At 30.9% G+C, this 15,015-nt stretch overlaps 1 protein-coding gene across 3 annotated transcripts in view; it reads right to left on the bottom strand.

The window, feature by feature from the left end:
- Positions 1 to 11,085, bottom strand: part of nemy (no extended memory) — a 255,502-nt gene extending 244,417 nt beyond the window's left edge. For all 3 annotated transcript variants that reach the window (XM_067050277.1, XM_067050278.1, XM_067050276.1), the window contains exon 1: positions 10,964 to 11,085. In XM_067050277.1, the coding sequence (XP_066906378.1) occupies positions 10,964 to 11,079 (116 nt within the window). In that variant the 5' untranslated portion in view covers positions 11,080 to 11,085. The remainder of the gene's footprint in view (positions 1 to 10,963) is intronic.
- Positions 11,086 to 15,015: the final 3,930 nt, after the last annotated feature.

Raw genomic sequence — 15,015 nt, 5'->3', positions numbered from 1 at the left:
CACATTAAAATTAAAACGCTAATTTATTTATAATATCAAAAAAATTATATTTTGTAGGAAGATAGTCCGGGTGGCGGTCAATAAATTAACGTTTCGCCCCACTGTGCAACCTTACAATCCAAAATTCTCAATGCTCCCAACTTTCTCACAAATAAAATCATCCATAAATACCTTAATGTTCCATATATAATCGATTTAGCCCGAACCAGATATTAATCCTTCCATTATAAACTCCTTAACCCTCTAAACCCTGTTTCAATCCTTATTTCCACTTCCATTCCCGATAATCCTCCGAGGCGCCTGGACCATCTAATATAGTTATTTTATTAGAGTGCTACCAATGGATAGTTTCTCTACACGCCAGTATCACTCCATTTTGATCTTACATACTTAATACAGTTTTATGTAAATATAGTTGTAAATAGTAATAAATAAATGTTCAAAAAGGGTTACTTTGGAGGGAAAACAGAAAAAAAAAAAACCTCTGAGGTCTCATTTTCTCAACAAAATCTAATAAGGTAAACGGTTCAAAAGGTAATGATTTTAATTTTTTTTTTAACTTCTAAAATTTGTGAATACCTTCTCCCCCCCTACAACTCGGTAGACCGCCCTGATAGATAAGGGACAAAAGGCGAGATACAACTCCCGCCCTTCCTGAAAAGGGCGGGACTGGGTACTAGCGCCCCTGGCGGCCGTGCCCTCAGCCCGCTGCACAACAAACCCAGTTCGGGCGTTGTCAGTCAGCGGCATCATAATCGATTTATCACATCTCTATCCTTCCCTATCGATATATACTTCGATTATGATGTTTCCACTACAAATGAGATGTTTTCTATCAAAAGTTAACTATCCACATCCAAACACGTATTTATTTTATTTAAAAATTAAAATTTTGTTCGGTAAATTAAGTGTTACAAATCAACCTTTTAAATAATAACTTTGGTAATGAACAAAAATTGATATATAAATTACTGTTAGAAAACTTCTCAAATGTACTATATGAAACTTCAATATTTCAACCTCTCATAACTAAACATTTTTTTTCTTAAATTAAAATTTAATATTACAAAAAAAAAAATAAAAAAAAAAGCCTGTTGAACAGATTCGATACTTAGGACTCCATCTTGACAAGAGACTTACTTGGAATCCACATACAAGACTGAAACGACAAGAAACTGCTCGTAGATTTCGATTACTACAACACTTACTTGACAAACGGTCTAAACTTCCCATTCGCTACAAAAAATTATTATACAATACGATAATCAGACCAATTTGGACATATGGAATTGAGCTCTGGTGCTCTACCAAGCCATCAAATTCCTCCCGCATCCAATCCTTACATTCCAAAACCCTGCTTATTACGTCACAACTTCCATTCGTTGCAGATTTGGCCCAAAACAGATATACGTCTTTTCATTCCAAACTCCTTACCCATTCTAACCCATTAGTTCTTAATCTCTCATCCTTAACAATTCCTGATAATCCTCCGAGACGTCTGAAAAAAAGATGGCCACGGGACTTTCTAATTTAAATTAATGCTTGAAGTAGCACCAATGTTCCTTCCCAAGATTTTTAAGTGTAAATGAAACATACAACATATTTACTTCTTGTAATTATTACTTGTACAGTTTTAAATAAATAAAATAATATAAAAAAAGTTGGCTCATGATAAGTAGTATACTTTTTGAGTTATTTTGACCGTACCTACATTACGTTCTTTTTATTATTATTATTAGATTTGTGTTTGTATCAGAAAAGACACAATTTATATAATTTCAATCATCAAATAATATATTTTTATTTACTTAAATTTTATCAACACACTAAATCGAATTAATAAATTGTTAACCTGGTTTACATTTGTAGTTGTAGAGTAGTATTTGAAAAAAAAAAATGTTTCCCTTACTTCTAATATCATTAGATTATGTAATTAATTAAATATATTTCCATACATCTTGTTTATATGCTTATAGAAGATATACTAGCATACGTGGCCACTACTCTCAAACATGTACAATGTCTAGAACTTTGAATTTATATCTCAAATAAATGTTACGCAATACAATTGCATGTGATCTATCTTTTTTAGGATATTGTAAATTTTTTAACCTTGTCTAATCCTTCTACAGAGTATTATAACTCTGAACTTTCGAAATAGATGGGAAAATTCCTTATTTTTTAACAAATTCTATTAGTATATCAGATTTTAAGATGAATTCATGTCGGTCATTGATTCGACGTGTCCATAAATACGGTATAAATCAAATTTGTTTAATTTATTTATTTAATGTAATTTACATCTGTACAAAATAATAAATATAATAAGTCAATATGTAGAATGTTCCATTTACATTTGAAAATCTTGGGAAGGAAAAATTGGTGGTACATTAACCATTAATTTAAATTAGAAGGTCCCGTGGCCATCTTCTTGAACAAAAAATTTAAATAATGTTTTAACAGTGTTTAACGATGGTACGGAAAATAGAACAAAAACTTTCAATTTTCATAAATAAATCCGTCATCATAATTTGAGTTTCTACCTGCCAAGTTGACCAAAATAACTGTCATGATAGTGACACCTCAATTCAAGATTCAAACGAAAATTAAATTCTAAAGCGATATAGATTTTCGAGTTAACTGATTATCTGCTCCGTTTTCACACAAACATAGTTAACAATTCTTTGATGCTTGGCCATAATGGCTTAAGTCACTTTTTAAGCATTTGAAAATTATGTCGTATTATAGGACCAAATCAGAGCTACCTGCTAGAATTAAGGTCTTTATGCTTTAGATAGACATACTGCTATATTGTTTCATAAAAATAACAATTACAAAAATATCAATAATTAGATTTTACGTAATGTTTTGAACTTAGTTTTTACTCTCCTGAAAAATTCATATTTTTGACTTAAGTCCTTATGACCGCGCATCAAAGAATTATTCCCGATATATTTTGTAATTGTACTAAGAACGCGTTGGATTAAAAAAAGGAAAAAAAGGCGTTATATGAATTATTATTTAAAAAAATAGTAAAAAAAATATGCCGTAAAGAAATAATGTTAGAAAATAAACAATAGTTTTAAACGATAGAAATAATTCCACTTTTGTGACTATAAATACTACAACTTTTAGAAATGTTACTCGATTTTCGCCAGATAACAAAAGATCTCTACTATTTTTGGAGAGTATTGTTGAATTTCTAACGTTTTAGCTTCTGCAGTGCTTCTCCAGCGAAGCTAATTCCAGAATAGTGTAATTTATTTTTTAAGGATCCTAACAAGCGCACCGTAGCTCAGTTAGGTGCAAGTCTATCGTTTTGAGGTCTGCAGTTGGTGCCGGTTCGAATTCGGCCTAGGGGCGTTGACTTTTTCATTAAATGGGGATCCCACAAAATGAAAAAAACTTGACCCCAACCATGGTTATAATAGTAATAGGTAGGTCCCATGAAGATAACTAGGCAAACATCACCTTCGACGTGGATTACCTTAAAAAAAAATATTAAATTACATTTTAGCACTAATTCATATCAGTCAATTTCATGAGTAAGCATATATATGCGTGTGTATATATATGTCGCATATACATCATAAGCCCACCGTTGGAAGCGTATTTATAAAAGGTGATGCTGAGCGTTGCGTGTTTAGTATTCTAACGCCCGATTCACAGCCTTCTAATATCGTGTCCACTACCTCGTTAAATATCAACGATTTTTCTCATTCTCAACATGAGCCCTGATACTATACACATATTCTTTAAACTATTCTTGTTCGCCAAAATTATTTCTTGTGCATATGTGCACACCATATATGGTCACCCGAATAGTACAAGAGCACAAGAGAAGAAAAACGTTGGTTATTTCAATAATTTTTTGATTACTTTAATGAAAACTAGGTATAATTACTAGTCTAAATTGATGAGTCTGCCAAATATAGTTAGGATAAATAAAAATAATGGCTGTTTCAAAACGTTTCAAACGTCAACGGAGCTCTATACCTTTACAACTACCAACAACGCTAGAAAACCGAACATCATTTAAAGTAGAGTAAATTTTCTAAACTATGAGCCCTAATATAGCTATTTACATCCAATAGTTTCCGAGATATAGCTTTTTAAAAAGCAACATTTCATAAAAAATGCAATGAAAAATTGTTAGTGAATTTATTTTGATAAATCTATAACTCTAAAACCATAATACTTACAGATGTCTCCCAGCTCTGAAATTAAAGCTAATTAAACGTCCTATGAAGTTGTTTACGACACTTATATTAGCAGGAGTGTTCATGATATTTTCTAAAATAGATTTATAGTTGTTCGGACTAAATTGCATGAACAAAGTGTTTATTCCTGTGCGAATATCATAAAAACTACTACCCCTACAAAGATACGTGTCATAAACTACTTTAGAGTAAGTTAAATTACATTTATTTTGAGTACTGGCAGACATATGTACACATTTTGGTTCCTGAGATACATTTTTCAAAACTCAAAAATTTTAGTTAAAGTTGAAATGTTTTTTGTAAATTTATTTTGTCAAATATCATTATAACTAGTACTCCTACGAAGATAAACGTTATAAACTGCTCCGTAGTACATTAAACTAACTTTAATTTGTTTTCTGGCTGACATCTGTAACTATTTTGGTTTTACTGGAAGATTATTGATTGACCGTGTGTGTAGATGAATGGAATATGGTCCGGGTGCGGTAAAAAAAAAACTCAAATAGTAAATAATTATACTATTTTATTGATCCAACGTTTCGCCCCACGTTGCAGGGCTTCGTCAGGACTATTTTATTTATTTAATTTAACGTCTTAATAAAAGACTAAAAAAAAAATAAAGCTATTTTATTTTTTATTTAACGTGGGTCGAAACGTTGGCTCAATAAAATAGTATAATTCTACAATTTGAGTTTTTTTGACCGCACCCGGACCATATTCCTTTCATATTTTGGTTTTAGAGTTATAGATTTATCAAAATAAATTCACTAATTTCTGTTTTGCAAAGCTATATCTCGGAAACCATTGGACGTAAATAGCTCTATTAGGGCTCATATTTTAGCAAATTTACTCTAATTTAAATAATGTTCTCTTAGGTTTTCTAGTGTTGTTGGTAGTTTTAAAGATATAGAGCTCCGAATTAAAAATTAATTATTTTTAACGTTTTGAAACAGCCGCCATTTTTTATTCCCCTTACTTATACTTGGGAGAGTCATCTATTTTGACTAGTAGTTATACATAGTTTTCATTTAAATAATAAAAAATTTGGGTGAAATAACCGAGATTTTTCTCCCGGACTCTTGTACTATTATGTCAAACAATACTATACACATAAATAATCTATTTTTATTTTTAAGGAATAAGAAACATCAAGTACAACTTAATGTTAAACAGTTTTAATTCAATTTCAGTTAAATAAAAATATAACTGCAAACTGTAATATGTATTTTAAATATAAATAATAATTATTTATTATTATCATATTAATAGTATTATAACACAAATTAATAGTAAGATAAGGAAAAAATAAAAATATTAACTAGGAAATTTGGCTTAATCTCAAAACTTTAGCTTTAAAACTGAAAATGGTTATAAATTATTTAAGTGGATGTATATATAGTTAAATGTTAAATTGTTTGTACGTAAAATTGTAAAAAAAAATTAATATTTTTTTATTAAAATACGATGTAAGATTTGTTGATTGTAACTGTATATTAATTGTAAAACTTTTGATTGTAAATATTTTTATTTTTAGACCTTGATAAAGGTCAAAAGAGCCCGAAACGTCCACGTTACATAAAGAATGTTACAGTCTTCTAGATTTCAGAGAAGTAACATGTGCCGTTCGTTTGATGTGTGAAAATATTAGTCTCTCTCAGAATTTGATTGTTGACAGGGAGTACTTATTTTTTTCATCATATTATTCATTAATCACTTGTTTTAATTTTAATTCATTATTTTAAATAAACTGGTTTTCCTTTTCTATCTATATGATTCTCATATATTCTTTTTATTTATCTTAACTTTTTATTATATATATATATATATAACTTTTTATTTATCTTAACTTTTTTTTTGTTTTTATGGGGGTAGTTCATTAGCTTTATATAGATTTAATGGTATGGTAAAATACCGGTGCTTGGGTATGCTGATGATTTGGTATTATTGGGTTAGGACAAAGAAACTATAGAACTAAATACAACCACGTTAATAAACTCCAGTAAGGAACTAGATCTTGAAATAAATATGGATAAAACAATATACATGGTTAGCAGTAGAAACGCGAGCAATATAGGTGATATAGATATAGGAGGAAATACGTTTGAACAGGTAGATAGGTTTAAGTATTTAGGTTATACGGTAACTAGAAAAAACGAAATTGATGAGGAAATAAAAGCTATGTTGAAGGCGGGAAATGCTTGTTATTTTTCAATTTCGAAACTCCTTAGCTCGCGCTTTCTATCGAAAAACTTAAAAATTAGAATTTACAAAACTACTATCCTTCCCACTGTACGGATGTGAGACGTGGCCCCTTACACTATGGGATGAACAGCGTCTTAAGGTTTTCGAAAATAAAGTATTGCGGGAGAGTTTAGAAGATTACACAACGCTGAATTAAGGAACACTCGGCAATCAAGCATTGCGTCGTATAAGATGGGCGTGTAAGGTTGTAGGATTTAGTAACGAGCGGATCCCTAAAATGTTAATAAACACTGACTGAACCGCCGGGTAAACATCCGAGAGGTATACCGAAACGTAGATGGGAGGATTGCGTTAAAACTAATTTAGTGGAATTGGATTTGGAGAGACATCACTGGAAGGATGTATGCAGAGAGCGATTGGTGGGTTCGTTAGGCCTTGATTATTATTATTATTATCAACTTTTTATATATATATTTTTTGTCGCATATGGGGACAACCTTACAACTCAAACCGTCTGACACGCAGAGCATGTTTAAATTAAAAAGTACATGGTCCAAAAAATATATTATCATGTGCTTAGACACAAATTCGGACGAAAAAATAATAACAATTTCAGCTCTTTTAGCGTATGTCGGTTCATAAAAAGTTACTCTCTACACCTAGCCTCTGTAAAGAGGGGAGCCTAAAGTGGGGGGGGGGGATCAGGCAGTTTGGTTTAGAGGTACAGTTTTTTTTAAGTTGTTATTATAATGTTTATCGAAATGGTGCGAATCGAACTGCAGTGATCAGATAACTTGACCTCGAAAAGTTTTTTTTCTCATTATTTATCCAACTTTACAACTGTATTTACATAAAAATACATCTAGTATTCGTGAATTAGATTACAATGGTATGATCCAAATATTTGGAGAAACTACCCAATCGTAGCAATCTAATAACATTTCTACATTAGAAGGTCTCGAGGCAATCTTCTTTTCAGACAGAACAGAGAATCATCAGGAATAGAAGAGGAAGCCATATTATTACAAATTGAACATTAAGGCTTTAATGGATGATTTTATTTGTGACAAAGTAAGCAGCATTGAGGATTTTGGATTGTAAGGATTGGATACGAGAGGAATTAGAAGGTTCAGTGAAGCCCCAAAGCTCAACTCCGTATGTACAGATAGGCTTTATTATAGTCATGTAGTTCTGTCGTTTATAATGGAGTTGAAGTATAGACCGTTTGTCTAGTAAGTGCTGTAATAGTCCGAGCAGTTTCCTGTTTTATCAGTCTTGTGTGAGGATTCCAAGTCACTCGTTTGTCCAGATGTTGTTCAAGGTAGCGAATCTGTTCGACAGGGGTAAGATGAATATTATAAAAGGATACTGTAGATCAGTCGGTAGGATTACGACAGGGTAAATGTGATTTGATGAGATTTATTTTAATCCTCTAATTTTGACACCATTCTTCCTTTTTTTTTCTTACCTCCTGGAGCAAAGAAAAAGGTATATACATATATACAAGTACTGGCTATTTCATTTTCTTGTACCATTCTTCCATGGTTGTGATTGACAATACAAGCATTATCGCACCTTAGGTTAAAACAGGAAGAGGAGACTTTAAGAAGAGTTTAATTAGAGCAATATTTAAAAAGCGCCTGAAATTGGAAAACTGTCTGAAACCGTTCACACCCGCCTTAGTTATCGACTTTTCATACAGACAATTATAGTGAGTAGGTTGGTCGATGTACAACATGTAACAATCACACAAGGAGAGATCATAACAAAAAAAACTGGAAAACGGCATGAATTTTCACACCTTTTTTTTATTTTTATTTACAACTGTATAAAAAATATAAGTAAATTTGATCATAATGATACAATGATATGATACAGGATGTAGAGAAACTACCCAGTACTAGAACTCTAAAAACAGTTTACAATATAAGGTCACGAGGCCATCTTCTTTTCAGGCACCTCGGACGATTGCCAGGAATAAAAGAGGAAGAAAGGTTAGTAACTAGTGGGTTTGGGTGGTTAGGGAGTTTATTATGGAAGGAATAATATCGGGTTCGGGCTAGATCGGTTACATAAGGAACACTTTATGAATGGTTTTATTAGTAACAAAATAAGGAGCATTGAGGATTTTACGAAGGATTTTGGGTTGTAAAGATTGAATACGAGAGGAATTCGAAGGTTTAGTGGAGCACCAAAGCTCAACTCCGTATGTCCAGATGGGCCTTATTATTGTCATATAGATCAGTCTTTTGTAATGAGTTGCAAGTTTAGACCGTTTGTCTAGTAAGTGCTGTAATAGTCGGAATCTACGTGCAGTTTCCTATATTTTAAGTCTTGTGTGAGGATTCCAGGTTAGTGGTTTGTCAAGATGTATCACACCGTTTTTTAAATATTGCTCTATAAAACTCTCTGAAAGTCTCATATTCCAATTTTAAGCTAATATTTCAAAAGTGATATAGGTCCGTCGTTCCCTGGGGGGCTTAGTGAGGCGGGTCCGGCCGAGAAAGGTTGCCTTATTTTTTTTTTTACCTTCTCTTCTGAGATTATGACAAGTCGTTCATCCACCAACCTACTCGCTATAATTGTCTGTTTGTATAGTCAGGAGAGTTTGTGATGGAATTAAATGGTTATTATTGATAGCAAGCACACATGTGTCGTTGGCATATATATAAATACTCGCGTTCAAAGATTGTAATAACGATTAATGAAAAATAAAATTAAACCAATAACTGAGCAATTATAGAAAGAGATTCATTTTATTTGTTTTAAATGAAATTGTAATTTGTTTTAAAAATTACTAAATAAATAATATTGAAAGAAAAATTTAAATTGTTACAAGAATATCATATTTATTGTTAGAATATAACAATTTTAAATTGCCTCCTTAAACGCTACATAAATAATTAAATTGAAATAAAAACTAGATAAATAATAAAAAAAAAAAAGATTAATTTTTATAAGGCGATTGTAAACACACCAAGACGAAGTGAAATTTCTTATGTAATTTTTTTATAATCTGGTTTAAAAAAAAAAATTATTTATGGAAACATTAGTTGATTTTCGGAAAAGGCGAGTATGTGAATCAATTGATGGAAGAAGTTATCTAAATTAATTTCCAATAATACTTCATTACAAATTTATTAATGAGTTCAGTACGTTTCGGCCTACAAAAGCAATACACAGGTATAAAAATAAAGTTATGATGATGAAGGCTGACGAATACTAATTAATTAAACAGAAATTAATTTTATACTATTTATTTTTCTATTTAAATTTTACAAGATTTTTTCTCTTATATTTTTGTAAATTTTCTCTTCTGGTTTTTATTTTCAAGTTTTGTTAGGATATTGCATTTTCGTAGTTCTGAAGTGTACGTGGGAATTATGTTTTTTTTTTTCTTTTTACAGGATTATAAAATTTTTAATATTTTATTTTTTATTTATAATACTAATAAGAAATAAATTCTATTTAATAATCTATGTTATATTTAAATAAATTCAAATATAATTTGGTGTTTAAATTTCATTTATTAAATATTTTATTAAAAAATAATTACAATTATTTTTTAAAAAACATAATGAGCTGTGATATGTGTTTTAAAATATAATTTAAATCGTTTTCTATCAAATATGAAATATTTATAGACATTTAAAATAATTATAAATGTTCATTTATACATTTTTTAAAGGTTATTCATAGATTTTGGTTTTATTTTTTGTAATATTTAAATTTGATAAATTATATCTAAATATATATTTTTTATGTTTACCGCAATTCCTTTTTTTATTTTGAAAACATTTGTTTTATTTTTTTTTAATACTATTTTTCCCTTGCAAATAAACCTAAAGTATCTTTGTACATGTTCATATATTGTATTCTATTTAATAATCGAACAATAATTTAAATATTTTTTATTTATTGTAAATATATTTTTAATATTTAAATTACTATTATTTTTTTTAACCAGTAATTTATCCACACTTTTCATTGAGAAATTCTGACAATAGTTATTGCGTTACTGCTTACAAGATAGGGGTACGTAAGGCTTGGGATAAAGAATACGCAGTAGGGGTACTATGGTTTTATAGTATTTCTTCTGAGATTCCTCATCTTAGTTCCTTATACTAATTATATTTAAATTCTTAAATTTGAAATATCAAGTTTAAATTGATCATAAAAAAATGTAATAGCTGTATCTTTTTTTTTGTACAATAATATATTAAAAAATTCATTTTTAGTTGTATTTACAATTTAAATACCATTATTAATTCCAATAAATAAATAAAAAAATCATTTTGTACATTTATACCTACGGGTTTTTTAAAATATGACTTTAGAATTTTTTAATTCACATAAATATGAAGAGAACGATACATTTACAAAGATGACTGATATATTTATATTTTCATTTATTTAAGTTAATGAAATGATTAAAAAATGACCATTATCTTGTCGTTAGCACCCCAGATTCTCCAGCATCCCTCCTCCCACTATACACTATATACTATATATCATACTATATCCATTCACTATATACTCACTTGATAGGGGCGGACTGGTGTAGGGGGACCTGGGGGGGCGGAGGCGGTAGGTCCACTTCAGGGGGGGTCGGTTCCAGTTCGGCAAGGGGGGCCAGCTCCGATTTGCTCTCGTCCATGGCCGACACAAGACTGTGCTAGGGGAGCCTCCATCGATCCTTACCCCCACCCGCAGGTATCGATACATCGAATCTGTCTTCGCGGAGCTCTCTTCCTTCTCCACCATCCGTCGGGAGATGGGATGTAAATAAAGTCTATGCATTTTTAATTTGTTTATTTGAAACTAAATGATACCAACTGCTAAACTGAGTCAACAGCGCACTCTAGAGCCTTGCGTATGCACATTACAATATTTATTGTCAATTTACCACCTATACTCATAGATGTTCAATTCAAAAACAGATGTAGGCCGTATTAAAAAAATATTAATACATTTTTATTAATTCATAAAGTAGAGACAAATTTTCTCAGCATAAATTTTATATTTTTAATAGAAGATGGTAGATTGGACATGTTAACATAAAAGAGAAATGGTACGTGTGAGGTCAAAATAACTTTAATAGTAATTAAACTGCTTATTATGAGACAACGTTTCGTCCCACTTTGTACGGCTAAAAGTGTACGGTAAAAATTTATTACAATAATTTAGTTTATTTATAATTCTTAACACATTCTTCAGACTGGATATATTGTTTAAATAAATAAAATTTTACTCATTTTAGACTCAAATTATTTTTATTTCAGTTACAAGTGCGACGTTTCGGCCAATTCGGCCATCCTCAGGGACAATCTATTATAAACAGCTTTCATTACACAGATAATCTTCAACAATAACAATATTATTTATAATTCATCTTACCTTGTTTTTAAATGATTTAGTTCTAAAATTGTTTTAAGGTAAGATAAGTTATAACTAATATTTTTATTTATTTGGAATTATTGAAGATCATATGTGTATTAAAAGCTGTTCGTAATAGATTGTCCCTGAGGATGGCCGAATTGGCTGAAACGTCGGACTCAAAAATAGAATAAAAACTAACTTGTTTATGATATCACAACCTTATCATTCACTTTATCAACAAGAGGCTGAAAATATTTTTGACAATATTTTATTATAAAGTACTATAAATAAGTTATCCTAGAGAATGGTCGGGATGGCCGAAACGTAGAAATGGAGTAATAAGAAAATAAACATGTTGAGACTAAATGGATGTTTTTAATTATAATTAATAAACAAACCAGTCTCAAACAAGAGTTTAAATTATATATAAAATATAATATATTTTATACTTCGGTTACCCACAGTACTAGGGTTTCATCACATACAGTTCAAAATTTTAGAAAAATAGTCCTAATTTGAAAATAATGATGAAAACAACAGTCATTGAATATGAGAATACTGTTAAAATATGAGATTACACCTGGGTACTATAACCGCAAATTTTGATTTATCCTTAGTTATATATTTATGGTTTATAGTTGCCCACGTTCAGCGGAGAAGGGGGTGAGTTAAAGGAAAATAATAAAAAAATAAATATAATCGCAAAAGGGGAAAAACAGACAAAACAATAAAGAATAAATTACTCCTTAGGAGCCACGTTTTTTTCTCTTGGAAATGACGAAAACCCCGAAGAATTATGCCCACAATATAACTAAAATATACCCCTATATATAGAATTGTTGAATTATGACCACTGGCGAATACCTTTACATTTCAGAAAACCTAGGGGTGTTACCTACCCACCTGTTGAATTATCGTAATATTCCGTGAACAACAAAAATTATAAGTAAATTAACAAGTTGAAAGAAGAGAAAGAACAGCAGAACTATATGTACAAAAGTTTAATAATAATAAGAAATATATGTACACAAAATGAAAAAGGGAAAAAAAAAGAATTCTTAACAATTAATAAAACAATTAAAACTTATAAGTTGACTTAACTTTAACTTAAATGCTTAACCTTAATAACTATATTTACATTATTATCCAAAAGAGTATAAAAGTGAATATAAAATAAAAACAAAATAAAATTTAGTTCAAACCCCACGTAGTCCTTGGGTGCACTCCTGGCCGAACATAAGGTTGTCCGATATTTCCTTTCCGTCTCACCTTCCCCAGAAGTTTTAGGTTGTTACAACTCTCGTTACGTTTTAGTCTGTTACAACTCTACTATCCAGGACGTGCTGAAGAAACGTCACTGCACTATATCCCCACTTCTAGTGTTAATGACCGTCTATTGAAGTAGAACACCATAATTTTGAAAAAAACAAAACACATACGATGACATTTCTCATATGGTGCTATTTCGGTTCAAACAGTAAAGACAGAGGGCCTTTAAACTATTACCACTTCACATACAACAATCGTAACGTGTTCCAAAATCAAACTATCTCCTTCACAAAAACAAAACCCAACCGTCTGAACATATCGCTCGTGTTTTGTTTTTCCCATGACAACCTTAACACTTCTTTTCTACACAGATATCGCCAGTGTTTTTATTTCACCATGGCAACCGTAACAGTACGTGATAGAGATGGGGCAAAAATTATCTATATATAAAACTACAGCTAAAATTTTCATTAATACGATTCTTATTCATGAATGAACCATTGATAACTAAATATCGTATGGTGTTTGGTGAAACGCCCACGAATTTGTCGTCAGCCATCAAAGAGCCAAGTTCCCTCGTCAATTAAAATAATTCACTCAACTTTGCTTCCATTATTGGACAGTAATTATGAGTGCTCATCATTCGCAAACTTTGTAAGAAATGTCAGAACCAATTAAAGAATAATTCGTTTAATAGCAAGTGTGAAACTGAATTCATGAGTTGGAAGCAATGAAACTACTAGCTAAAATCGCTATGGATACGATATTTGTTTATCAATGATCCATTCATGAATAAGGGTTGTATCCATAGCAATTTTAGCTATTAGTTTCAACTATAGCTAATTTTTGCCCATCCATTTAGTCTCAACATGTTTATTTTCTTATTACTCCATTTCTACGTTTCGGCCATTCAAGCCATTCACTAGGATAACTTGTTTATAATATCACAGCTAAAATGTTGCCGGGTATTCTGACTTTGTCAAAAATGTTTTCAGCCTATTGTTGATAAAGTGAATGATAAGTTTGTGATATTATAAATAAGTTATCCTTGAGAATAACCGGAATGGCCGAAACGTAGGAGTGGAGTATTAAGAAAATAAACATGCTGAAACAAATGGATATTTTTATTATAATTGATATTTATTTTTGTTTACAGAAATTCAAAGGGACATGATATGACAATGATGATATGAACATGATCATTTGTTCTTATCAATATTATATTTCTGTATCGTCCCAGTGAGTGACGATATGACGAAAATGTGTTAGATTCAACATTGGTTTTCTGCAATGTGGTAAGAGAAATCGTAATGTGAAATTACAATATTCCTTTACGTTTACATAAAATCATATTACATAACAATTTTTAAAAAAACCAGTCAGCCCTGTGAATTCGGGAGCCCTCTGTGGTCTATCCAGCCTAATAAATCTCTCTTTTTTTTTTATAACCCCCTTCCTGGTCATTTCTGACAGGGTTATCTACAGGTTACCAACCTATTCTAACCATAGTGAGGTTTCTCAGTTTGTGGGACCGCCACTTAATAAAAAAAGTGAATACCCCAGGCCAGATTCGAACCGGCGCCTCCCGCAGATCTCAGAACTCTAGACCTAACCATCTGAGTTACAAACAACCCTACTTAATAATATGAATGTACTCCATAAGGCTATATAAAAAATATCTATTAGCCCTGAAATTTAAGATAGTTTATAATTATGAGAGATAGTTGATCGTGGATGATAAATGAGGAGAAGATGGTTGGGGGTGCGGTCAATGAAACACAAATAAGTATGATTAACTTATTTTAATGTGCCGACGTTTCGGCTAGAGTTTCTAGCCTTCTTCAGGGCTAAAAACAAAACAAGATAACAACCACAACAACCTAAAGGTTAGGCGCTCAACCTTTCAGCGAACAGGTTGGTTTTGATTCTTCTTTTTTGTTTTTTT

Source organism: Halyomorpha halys, unplaced genomic scaffold, assembly GCF_000696795.3.
Source record: "Halyomorpha halys isolate HHAL.00 unplaced genomic scaffold, Hhal_1.1 Scaffold60.1, whole genome shotgun sequence".
Taxonomy (NCBI): domain Eukaryota; kingdom Metazoa; phylum Arthropoda; class Insecta; order Hemiptera; family Pentatomidae; genus Halyomorpha; species Halyomorpha halys.
Note: the sequence above shows the minus strand (reverse complement) of the source record. Positions and strands in the feature narration are given on the sequence as shown.